Raw genomic sequence first — 13,118 nt, forward strand, 5'->3', positions numbered from 1 at the left:
AGTCTCCAAGAAGCTCTAAGAAAAATGAAAAAATCAAGAGACCATTGGAAGAAGAAGTTTGAGTATTCTGATGCTGAATTGGGAATGTGGAAGAATCTTATAAAGAAGTGTTGAAAGAAAAGAATGATCAACTATTCCTTAAAGACACTTGGCTCATAGCTAAGGATGCTACTTTTGCCAAATTTGAAAGAGAGAAGAAAAGGAAGCAAAAAGAAAAAGCTCTCTGTCACGCGCTCGGTTTTTTACTACCTCTCGTGTGAGAGATACGAACTGACTCTTCTTTGGCTTTTTGAATTTTTGAAAATCAGAGAGTCGCCACCGACTTTTATTTTATCCAATTAAGGAAAGGTTTATAAAAGAAACAGAAAAAGACCTTTAAGAGATTTTGGGTAAGGGGGTAGGTTATACAAAGGGAAGGTGTTAGCACCCTTTGTATCCATGGTTATCCATGGGCTCTTAATTGCTTAGCTCACTTGTTTTGAATCATTTATCTTGCCTTGAAATGCTTGTATGTGGTCTTAAAATTCATTTTGTAAATTAACTTTATAATGATCCTTGTGCGGATGTATACAAAGTGTTTTACCTTTCGAAGGATGTTTTGAAAAAAGAACGTTAACTTCGTAATGATCCTTGTTTGGATATATACCAAGTATTGTCTTTTTTATTTTGAAAAACAATGGTATATGAGACATTTATTTGTTTTGATTTGAGCAAGCAATTAGGAGGTCTACCCTAAGTTTATAAGGTCTTTTCCCATTTCCTTTAGAAAATTCTCCTTTTACCGGATGTAAACAAAAGTTCGATTTTGCATTTGAAACAATAGAATTTGATTTTTGAAAAGAGTAACAGAGGGATTACCCTAAGAGGTGCAAGTGTGATTGTGTTTTTTTTATTCAGATATTTTATCTTTGAAGTTAGTGATCTAACGCTTTGGTTTTTATCTTTGACATACACGCAGTTTTATATGTACTGGAATTAAAATGCGGGAATGTAAAATGCGGAAAGTAAATCTACGCTATTACATCGATTGTGCGGGAAATGTAAACTACGCTATTTACATGAATTTGACATCCTATACACTTATCTAGGAATTTAAATTGCAATAAGATAAAAGAAATATTTTTGGATTTTTGTATGATTGATTTTAATTAGAATTAATGCATAATTAATTTAATTAAAATGAGAAAAAGGTAGAAACAAAATTTAAACCTAAAAATTAAGTTTAAAATATGTTCATATTGCTTGTTAATTAATTTTAAAATAAAAACTATTTTTTTTTATTTTTTTTGAAGTTGTTTTGAAAATTAATAAGTTAAATAACATATAATTATACAAATAATTATACACATAATTTAAACTTAAAGAGAAAAATATTCTAATTATGTACAAAATTAGCTTATAATATATATAAACTTAATTTAATAAAAAGAAAATATTTTTTTTGATTTTTTGATTGGTTGAAATAATTAAAAAGTAAATATATAAATATATACTAATTAATTAAACAAAATATTTTAGTTATAAAGGAAAATAAAATATTTTTATATCAGAAAATAATATATTATTTTATAAACCTAAAAATATTTTTTGTGTATTTTTAAAACTATTTTAAAATAATTTTGCAAAGAAAATTAAATAAAATGAAAAATAAAAACATTTGATCTGGTGTGGTTGGCTAGTAAGTCTATAGCATGGACTAGCGCATCATATGCATTGGATGGATAACTGGCATGATCTGATGGTTCAGATTTTGAGGAGCATGATGTGTACAGAACCTGCAAAGCACTGAATCAAAAGTTATTTAAAAAAACACGCGCGCGCCCTTCAACCCATGGGAAGGAGCCATGCATCATCTTCTTCCTCAGGAAGCACTTTTACAACGTTCATTTGCAGGTGGTGTAAAAAGCTCCAATATATTACACCTGCAAAATAACGAATACAAGCAAAACGTAAAAGAAATTTGGCGCGATGCCATGGTTCAATTCGTCTGGTTCATACGAATTCAATGAGACCTCTTTGAACCTGTAATTTTGCCTAATTTGAGAAGCCCTAATTTTGAGATCAAGAACCCTAAAATGGTGGTTTCGTGTACAAGCACCCAAATCTCAATTAAACTTCCAGAAATGATCAGAACAATAAACCAAACTCAAATATATGTCTACATCTTGTTAAACATGCATGTATGGTTGAATTCATGTTAGTTTTGGTTTGAACAAACCGTGAGCTCTAGTAGATGATTCTGAGTGTTTCAAGGCTTGCAATTGATATGGATAGATTCAGTGATGTTCAAGGATCGTGTTTGAGTGTTTAGTTTGGATTGAAACTAACTGAAACTTAAAATTCGAATTTTAAATTTCTTACAAAATTTCAAGTGTGTTACAAGTGTGTTACAAGCATAGATTTTGTTATGAACTTGTGTCTCTTGATTAATGAAGTATTCTACTTCATTTATAGGCCATAGAAGTACTTAAAAACTAAGCTAAGAAGCGTTGATGGCTTTGTTGAATTCTTGACTTTTTTAATAATATGTAGCTTTGAATTCAAGCAACCATGGCTCAATTTTCTTCAACCTTCTGCTGTACCATCTCTTTGGGGCAGAGCTTTGAATGATTCTTGATGACTCATGCTTAAGATCAAAGCTACATAACATTGTCTTGCACCATTTGTTTTTCAATTTAATTTTAAATGAAGTAAAATTAAACCAAAAAAGAAATAAAATGTTATGGGCCTTAGGTTGGTTGTGGGAGGCCCTTAACATTATTGGGAACATGTTTGGATCATGTCAACTTGGCCCCTTTTGGAAAAAAAACACTTTTGATCAATGTTGATTTCATGCATTTTCCCAAAAAATAGCCAACTTTAACAAGGCATAAATCCCTCAATTTTTATCATATGAAGGAGTTCTTGTACTTTTTAGAAACCTCAAGATGTCCTCTACAAGCCACTTTGGAAAAAAAATTTCATTTGGAGAAGTTATCTTGATGTTATGGCCTTTGACAAAAAACCACTTTTTGTTGACTTTGAAAATGACCTGTAATGTCTTGGCTCATATTTTCCAAATGGTGAATCTAATGACCATGGGACCAATTGCATTTGAAATATAATTGAATTTCCTTCAAAATAAGCTTTGGTTGGAATTTTTTGGATGAATGAGGAGAGAGTTATGGTCAGTCAAAGTTCAGTTGACTTTTTAGGAAAAAACCCTAATTTTGAAACTTAGGGTTTTGTTGATTTTTGATCTTTCCTTGATGAATTATGATCAACCAATGATCAAATGATGAATCTTTTGACAAAATATGGATGTTGACAAAAAATTTCATTTTTGACTGTCTGTTGACTTTTCGGTCAAACTGGTCGTCTGTTGACTGTTTGAGCTGCTGACTGTGCGTCTGAGCGAATTGAAGTTTGAAAATTTGTATGGTGGTACTTTGAGATATATGGAGGTCCATGAAATCCATTTGAGGTCTCAAAAAACTTGTTCTCCTGAAAAAAAACAAAAACCCTAGTTAGGGACTGTTTGTGTAGGAGACAGTTAAGCGTACCTGATTTTTGTGTAGTGCTGAGTTTCTGTTGATCATGTGATGTTCAGAAGACTTCTAGAACAAAAATCTTGGAATTTTTCAATTCAAAAGATTGATTTGATTGATGGTACAAAATACGGAGAATTGCACTGTCAGCGGGTTTGACTGTCAACTGACTGTTCGGGCATTAACATAACAGTTAAAGTGAAAATTCAACAGTTAAAATTAATTTTTTTCTTTTTGTTTTTTGTTGTGTTAATGGTGAAAATTTATTTACATGAGTTGTTAGAAAAACACAAACATAATAAATAAACTGTACGCGAACGAAATTACCGATAATAACCTTGAAAAATATTTAATGCACAGTGAAATAAATATTTAACTGGCAGAAAACACACAAAATATTATCTGGATAATTAAAATACAGTACGACAAATAATACGACATTTAATACTGACAGTACAAATATTACATAATATAATGAACAGTACGACAAATAAACGGTACATTATTTGAAAACAAAAGATACGACAAACTTTAAAAATGACGATTAAAAATCCATGCTATAAACAACAGCATATAGATAATCGGAAGCGTAAACATCGCAGGTCCGCATTTTTCAGGAATATGCAGACAGAAAAAGGACATGATTACCACCACGACGGTGATGACCATAAGAAAACACGTATCCATCCACTTCGCCATTTTTGCCGGGGAAGAAGAGAGAATGAATATGAGGTAGAAATTTGAGAGATAAGTTGAAATTTGATGTGAGATTTTATAAAAAAAATGAGAGGTATTTATAGAGTGAAAAGAAGGATAGAGACGTTGGGGAATGAAGTGATTCCGTACAAAAAAGGAAAATTTGAGTGGTAGTAGGATTTGAAAGAAAGTGTATGGTAGGGTTTGAAAAAGAGAGATGTGTAGAATAAAGTTAGGATTTGATTTTGAAAGAAAGAGATTTGAAAAGAAAGGAAAAGATTTTGAAAATAATAGAATATAGTACAAAAATTAGTGGGAAACAAAAACTAATAATAATTTACTTGTTACCAGTACAATCTGAATCCCGGACTCTGCGCCTGCAAAAAGATTTAATTCTGTACCAATTGCGTCAGTGCTATTTATCTGCAAATAAATCTCAAATAAACAGCGTGTGTGAAATGATAAACAGTATTTGGCGTTTTGTGTAAGAATAAATTCAACAGCGAACCAAAATACCGTATAAGAAAAATTTTAAAAACCGAGTATTCATAAAATCAGGATATTTATGAAATAAAATCCAAGATTATATGAAACTCCCAATTTTTAGACAGAAGTCTGTTGCCTTCTTTCTGAAAAAATATGCGGGCAAATTTTGGGGTATAACACTCTCCATCCAAAAGAAGCTGCATGAAAGAGTATTATTGATAAGCTGGAAAAGGTCAAGAAGAAGAAGACTCAAGATGATATGGATACTTCTCACTAAGCTTTGATGATCACTCTTGGATTTTACTAGCTTTCTTTGTTTGTTTCTACCTTGTAAGTCTTGAAAGTAGTTTATGACTTGGTTGTCCCTTGTCCCTTTGTATGCTATCAAAAGAAAATGGTACCTCGATGATCCTCGATGACCTTTATATGCACCAAAGTTGCCTTGTCCCTTTATCATTAATGAATGAAATTTATGTTTCATGTTACTATATAGTGTTTACATTTACAAAACTCTTAAATAAATCCTTGAAAGATATTATGATATGTTTTGAAAATTAAAACAAAAAGGAGTCTTTTGCATTGCATGCACCATACAACATTCACATTCACATACACATCTGAGTCAGAGTCTTATTCATTCCTCCCTCTCTCCTCAGAGTCAACCTGACGGACCAGTATAATACTCGCGCCAATCGTTAAAGAATGGAAGACGGTATTGTTGATGATCAAAGTGGCGAGAAGAAGTTGTTGTCCTACGCTCCGGTATTGAAAGATTAACTTCTATGGTTCAAGACTTGGTGGCTGCTCAGAATCAGCCACTAACCCAAGCTCAGACTACTGTGATCTCCGAGATAGAGACTGCTTAGATTCCTGTAATTCCTGCAATTCCTGTGATGAATCCTACGACCACTAGACCATATGGAATAGAGATGAATTTCCAATTGGCCGGACAACAGATTCTTGTTCCATAGACAACAATTCACCAAGCTATTGTGACTGCTACTCCTGCTGTTATAAACACTATTCCTCTTCACAATGAACAGATCTTCCATGGTGCCCCTTCTAAAGGTATGGGTAGATTGGAAGAATTTGAAGACCAATTTCTGGAAATGCAAAAAGAAATCAAGTCCCTTAGAGGAAAGGATCTATTTGGAAAAGAAGAAAATGATTTATGCTTGGTTCCGAATGTCAGAGTTCCGACCAAGTTTAGACTCCCAGAATTTGAGAAGTACAAAGGGAATTTCTGTCCTCACAGTCACCTGATCATGTATGTAAGGAAAATGTCCATGCACACGGAAGATCAATGCTTGTTAATTCACTACTTTCAAGATAGCTTATTTGGAGCTGCTTTGGAATGGTACATGGGTTTGGATAGTACTCACATTCGTACTTTCCATAACCTGGATGGAGCTTTCATCAGACAGTACAAATACAAAATTGATTTGGCACTGGACAGAGATCAACTCTGTGCTATGTTCCAAAGAGAAAAAGAGTCTTTCAAGGAGTACGCGCAAAGATGGCGTGAACTAGCTGCTCAAATCCTTCCTCCCATGGAAGAAAAAGAAATGATCAAGGTGTTCCTTAAGACACTAAGCACATTTTATTATGAGAAGATGGTAGCAAGTGCTCCCAATGACTTTACTGAAATGGTAAACATGGGGATGCGACTTGAAGAAGGTATCCGATAAGGTCGCCTTGTCAAAGAAGCCAGTTCATCACTAGCTAGTGGTGGCGTCAAAAGATTTGGTAGTAACTTTGCCAAGAAGAAGGAGGAAACTGTTAGTGCCATCTCAAGAGGAAGAAAAAGACGGTATCAACCACAACAAATTGCTGTTGTGACTCCTGTTGTTAGCCAAGCTCCACCTTAGAATGTGCAGAAGCCTCAGCCTCAACAGCCTCGACAACATGCTCCTCAACAAAATCAACAAAGGAAATATCCACCTTTTGATCCTATTCTGATGACTTATACGGAATTGCTGCCTTTGCTACTTCAGAAGAATCTAGTTCAACTGAGGGATCCTCCTCCTCCTCTTGCTAATCCACCATTTTGGTACAAGGCGGATGCTCGTTGTGCTTTTCACAAGAATGCTCCTGTTCATACTGTGGAAAATTGTTACCCTCTCATGAGTGAAGTACAAAAATTGGTCTGAAGCAATATGCTCACCTTCAAGGATGTTAATCCTAATGTTCAAGTTAATCCACTGCCTAACCATGAGACTGTCAAGCAATCCAGACTCAAGCCATTTATGAATACCTACATGATGTTTGTGACTCAACTCAATCCTTGGTGAATATGCACGATGTCTTGTGTGAACTTGATTACTTTCCTCCACATGACTACAATGCTTGTCCAATATGTTCCAACACCATTGGTAGATATACTCTCGTGGTTGAAGACCTTCAGAAACTACTAGACCGAGGAATTATTAGCATATCAAGAAAGAAAAAGGATGAAGAAATTCACTCTGTTAACATGGTACATGGCTGTCCTGGCCAATATCAAGTCTATGACGTACACCAGTTGAGATGTGACATAGTGCAAATGCATGCCACCTTGTGGGTGATGGGAGGATTAATCCGACACAATTATGGCTCTTGTCGAATCTGCTGCAGAGATACCCGTGGATGTGCACTAGTGAAAGCAGGAATTCAAAGTCTCATAGATCGAGGACTTATCCTGATTCTCCGAGATAGAGATGAGAATAATGTCAACATGATTGGGGAATGTTCCACAGTGAAGTATGTGCCTGATGTTCGCACTGTGCGCGGATCCTTACGAATGATACACGAGAAATGGGTCCAAAACGGATTGATTGACTGTAGCCATGATAGCTGTCCCGCTTGTGAAGGAAGCACGCGAGGTTGTGCTGATCTGTAAGAAGACATTCTGACTTTGATGGGTTTGGGTTTGCTAAACGAAGAAATCAAAGGAAGAAAAGGACATAATTACATTGAGGAAGTAATGACATATGGGCCACTTGACAATATGCTGCAAGAAGTTCCTCAAAGGATTCCGAAGCACAACCGTGACCTTTACATATCAGCAAAGTATGAAGACAACGTTTTAACAGATGTGCTGGTAGACGCTGGTTCATCTATGAACATTATGCCATGGAGCACCTTGGAAAGTTTATCCTATCAAGGGGCACCTTTTAGACCAAATGGGGTCAGCGTACTAACTTTTGAAGGGTTCTCACACATTGTGATGGGAGAAATCGATCTTCCTATCCGCATCGGACCCCATGATTTTGATATCACCTTTCAAGTGATGGAGATTTATCCCGCTCACAGGTGTTTGTTGGGAAGACCTTGGATTCACAATGCTAAATCTGTTCCTTCCACTTTTCACCAGATGTTGAAATACCCTCTAAAGGACAAATTAATAACTGTTTATGGAGAACATACCATGTTTGTTTGTCAATTATCCTCTGTTCCTAACATTGAAGAAATTACAGCTCAGTTCCAAGCTTTAGGAGTCGTCAATCCTGAATATGGAAAGAAAGCTGGTGCGTCTATTTCATCCTGTAAAGATGCCCAACAAGTGGTTGCCTAAGGATCATACGAAGGCTGGAGGCAAGTTGTTAAACTTCCCACCAACAAGAACAAAAGTGGTCTAGGATTCACATCCCAGAAGTTAAAAGGAAACGAATCTGAGTATGGAAGCTGCAGCAAGACTCAGCATGAGACTTTTCAAAGTGCTGGCTACATCAACCCTGATAAACAAGACATAACTGCTATCATTGAAGATGTTCCAGAATGTTCGAGCTTCGTGATGCGTAGAGAGGAAAACTCCAACTGGACTTCCGTCAGCATCTCTTATGTTATTCACGAGTCTAAGTAGTTTTCTGTCTTTTAAAAACTTTTCGCTTTACCCAAGGCGAAAGAGTAATGTGTCGGGCTGTCTAAAATAATTCCTATTGTTCTGCCCAAGACAAAAGTGAGCTTATATAGGGCTTTGTTTCAAATCATTAATAAAAAGCAATTTTTGCTTCCCTTTTGTTTATCTTTTTCATAAAATGGTAATGTCTAAAAAGCCCATAAAAATCAATCAAAATTGTTTTTCAAATTTTCACATACACCTTTTCTTTTATTTGTTCCTTAAAAGTAAAACATAAATCATGTGCAGATTATCTCTTGATAAACCCGCTGAAAACAATGATCCTAGGCCCTCTCCCAACTTTGAATACCCTGTGTACGAAGCTGAAGAAGAGAGTAGTGAAGAGATCCCTGAAGAGATCACCCGTCTACTTGAGCACGAGGAAAAGATCATTGAACCGCACAAAGAGCCTTTGGAAGTAATCAATTTGGGTAATGAAGAAGAGAAAAAAGAAGTGTGAATTGGGGCATTGTTAGAAGCAAGCATCAAAGAGAAAATGGTTGATTTGTTGAAAGAATATGTGGATGTCTTTTCTTGGAGCTATCAAGATATGCCTGGGTTGGATACAACCATTGTAGAGCACAGATTACCGTTAAAACCAGAATGTCCGCCTGTCAAGCAAAAGTTGAGAAGAACTCACCCAGATATGGCAGATAGGATTAAATAAGAGGTACAGAAGCAAATCAATGTTGGGTTCCTCATCACGTCAGAATATCCTCAGTGGTTGGCCAACATAGTGCCCGTTCCTGAGAAGGTTGGAAAAGTCAGAATGTGTGTTGATTACAGAGACTTAAATAGAGCAAGTCCAAAAGATGATTTCCCGCTACCCCATATTGACATGCTGGTGGATAGCACTGCTAAGTTGAAAGTCTTCTTATTTATGGATGGATTCTCAGGTTACAATCAAATCATGATGGCACCTGAAGATATAGAAAAAATAACTTTTATCACACCCTAGGGCACGTTTTGCTACTGTGTGATGCCATTTGGTCTAAAGAATGCTGGAGCAACTTATCAAAGAGCCATGACGACTCTCTTCCATGATCTAATTCACAAAGAAATTGAAGTTTATGTGGATGACATGATTGCCAAGTCTGCATCAATGGAAGAACATGTGGGGCACCAACTGAAGTTGTTCCAACGTTTGAGAAAATACAAGCTGCGCCTGAATCCACGTAAATGCACAATTGGTGTCTGCTTTGGAAAGCTACTAGGTTTCATCGTCAGCCAGAGAGGTATTGAGGTTGATTCCGACAAAGTCAAAGCCATTCAATAAATGCCTCCTCCAAAAACAGAAAAACAAGTCAGAGGATTTCTTGGATGATTGAATTACATCTCCAGATTTATATCTCACATGACTACAACTTGTGGACTGATCTTTAAGCTTCTCCGCAAGGACCAAGAATCTAAATGGACAGTAGAATGTCAGAAAGCTTTTGAGGATATCAAAGAATACCTGCTGGATCCTCCAATTTTAAGCCCTCCAGCGGAAGGAGACCTTTGATCATGTATTTGACCGTGCTTGAAGATTCTATGGGGTGTGTCCTGGGTCAGCAAGACGAGTCTGGTCGAAAAGAGTATGCCATTTATTACTTGATCAAAAAAAGTATACCGATTGTGAAACAAGATATTCACTGCTCGAGAAAACTTGCTGCACTCTTGTATGGGCTGCTCGCCGGCTAAGGTAGTACATGTTAACTCATACGACATATCTCATATCCAAAATGGATCCAATCAAATACTTGTTTGAAAACCTGCGTTGACTGGAAGAATTTCCCGCTGGCAGGTGTTATTATCCGAGTACGACATCCAATATCGTGCCCAAAAAGCCATCAAAGTGTGAATACAAGCATTATGAGTGTACGGGGGAGCTCAGCTGAGTAAATAAATGCTGATGCTGAGTGTACGGGGGAGCTCAGCTGAGTAGCTCAGCTGAGTACTTATTGCCAAAGCTTCTACCGGTTTGCCATCATCAAAAAGGGGGAGTATGTGAATACAAGATCACACTCACAAAGATGTTTTTGATTCATGGCAAACTCAACAAGCATTCAAGCAACAAGGTACAAGCAGAAGAACTCAAAGAAAAGCAAGCTTTGGTCTCTCATAACAGAGCAGGTCGACCCACTATGCGGACAGGTCGACTCAACACAAGCAAAATAAGAGGAACTCAGAAAATCAGCAGTTAGGTCGACCTACTCCCAACACAGGTCGACCTAAAATGAAGAAATTTACATATCATTCTGCTAGGTCGACCTACACAACAACTAGGTCGACCTAATCTGTGAAAAATTCCCCAAAACGCATCTGAAGTGGATTCTGGTCTACCTACTTCTTTGACAGGTCGACCTAACTGGGAACAAATGACATCCAAAAGATATGCAGCTCTGTTAGGTCGACCCAGCCCTAAATTAGGTCGACCTATCTGATCAAAACTGACTTCCAAAGGATATGCAGCTCTGTTAGGTCGACCCAGCCCTAAATTAGGTCGACCTATCTGATCAAAACTGTCAAAATTTCTGGTTTTCTCTGCATCAACTGAAAAGCTCTCATATATATTGTCCAAGGTTCAATTATTGAATGCAACACCAAAGACTGAAAGATACACAAAGGCTTCTCATCTTCGTTCTTCGTCATCTCCAACACAATTACACATAATCATTCTTGCGTTGAGGGTTAGTGATCGAGTTCGATAACGTCCATGGAACGGAATTGAAGATTCCTAGTGGGTGAAGATTTGTGGGGTTTTTGGTGGATAAAATCCGAGGGTTTTGTCCTCCAAGATAGGTGTTTCTTGGGGGTTTTTATCAAGAGTTTTCATTGAGGATTCGGCTGAGTGTGACGATTGAGGAACAAGGGTTCAAGCAATTCAAGACACTGCAGAAAGGAATCAAAGTGAAACTCTTGGATCACCTTGATCTTGCTCAAGATTAAGGGGGAAGAAGATTCAAAGGATCGACATAATTGGTTTATCGTTTATCGCTTTGTTTTCTTCTTTGTATATACTACTTTCAACATTAATGGAAAATTTCCCAATTTCAATTTGGAATTGGGGGCAGACGTAGTCGTAGCGAGGACGATCGACGAACTGCCTAAACAAATATCGTGTTCTTGTCGCTTTTACCTTTTAAATTTACGTTCTGTTCATATTTGGTTATAATAGCAAATTGATCAACGATTCGAGTGTTAAGATTGTGAATTAAGAACTTATATAAACATCACAATCCATCACACATTGAATCACCATCAATTTGATCATTATCACCAAGTGTTTGTGTTTTTGCTTATTTCACTATTGCTGCATTGCAAACGTCGTTCATCATATAAGAAGTTAATTGATTTTCAATAGAGCGACGTATTGATTCTATAGTGTATTCTCTTATCGTTTATCTCAAGCTGGTTAGTGGTTTTAACACATATACAATCGTTTCAATAGTGGTTCGGAATAGACGCAAGTCGATTCAGAATCACTTCCGCTTAAAGTTCAATTAATTCCGCAAAACTGTGTAAGATCTATTCACCCCCCCTCTAGATCCTAAGGCCAGCGTCTAACAAGTGGCATCAAGAGCTCTGGTTTATTCCGTGCTACGTGAAACACTTATTGGAAAGATGGCTTCCGGACCTAAAGGGGCTCACAATAGAGCTCTAGTTTTCAACGGTGAAAACTATGGCTATTGGAAGGATTGTATGTGTGTCCACATCAATGCAATTGATAGGAACATCTGGACAGCTATTGTCAATGGTCCCTTTCAGATCACCATGACAAATGCAGCTGGTGCAGTTGTTCCAAAACCAGAAAATACTTGGGATGCTGAAGATGAAAAGAGATATGCATACGATTGGAAAGCGAGAAACATTCTAATCTCATCTCTAGGAGTTGATGAATACTATCGCGTTTCCCATTGTAGATCCGCTAAAGCTATGTGGGACACATTGCAAGTTGCCCACGAGGGAACGGATGATGTCAAACTAGCTAGGATCAATACGTTAACTCAAGAGTTCAAACTCTTCCACATGGAAGATGGTGAATCCATCGAAAACATGCAGAAGAGATTCGTTCACCTGAAAAATCGGTTAAATTCTCTTGATAGACCTGTTTCCAATGCAGTTGCTACTAACAAAATCTTAAGATGCTTGAACAGGGAATGGCAACCCAAGGTTACATCAATAAAGGAAGCAAATGATCTAAACACCTTAGACATTACCACTCTCTTTGGTAAATTAGAAGAACATGAACAACACCTTAAATGCCTTGACATGCATGAGAAAAGGGCAAAGAAAGAAAAGAACATGGAGAAAGAGGTAGAGAAGAAGTCAATAGCTCTAAAAGCTTCAAGCTCCAAGACCTCAAGACAAGAGCTAGAGGATAGTGATACAAGTGATGACGAAGACTCCGATGATAAGGAAATGGGACTGTTTGTGCGAAGATACAACAAATATCTAAAGGAAAATAGAGCAAAACATTCTGACAAAGGCTTGATCAACTATAGAAAGCAATCAAACAAGTTCAAACAAGATGACGACAACAAAGGAAA

At 36.8% G+C, this 13,118-nt stretch overlaps 1 protein-coding gene across 1 annotated transcript; it reads left to right on the forward strand.

Annotated features, from left to right (window-relative positions):
• The first annotated feature begins 5,411 nt into the window (after positions 1-5,411).
• On the forward strand, positions 5,412-6,859 carry LOC131613604 (uncharacterized). The gene is made up of 3 exons (XM_058885259.1): positions 5,412-5,471; positions 5,681-6,358; positions 6,578-6,859. Exons 1-3 carry the CDS (start codon positions 5,412-5,414, stop codon positions 6,857-6,859), a joined length of 1,020 nt encoding a protein of 339 aa, XP_058741242.1.
• Positions 6,860-13,118: the final 6,259 nt, after the last annotated feature.

Source organism: Vicia villosa, linkage group LG6, assembly GCF_029867415.1.
Source record: "Vicia villosa cultivar HV-30 ecotype Madison, WI linkage group LG6, Vvil1.0, whole genome shotgun sequence".
NCBI lineage: Eukaryota > Viridiplantae > Streptophyta > Magnoliopsida > Fabales > Fabaceae > Vicia > Vicia villosa.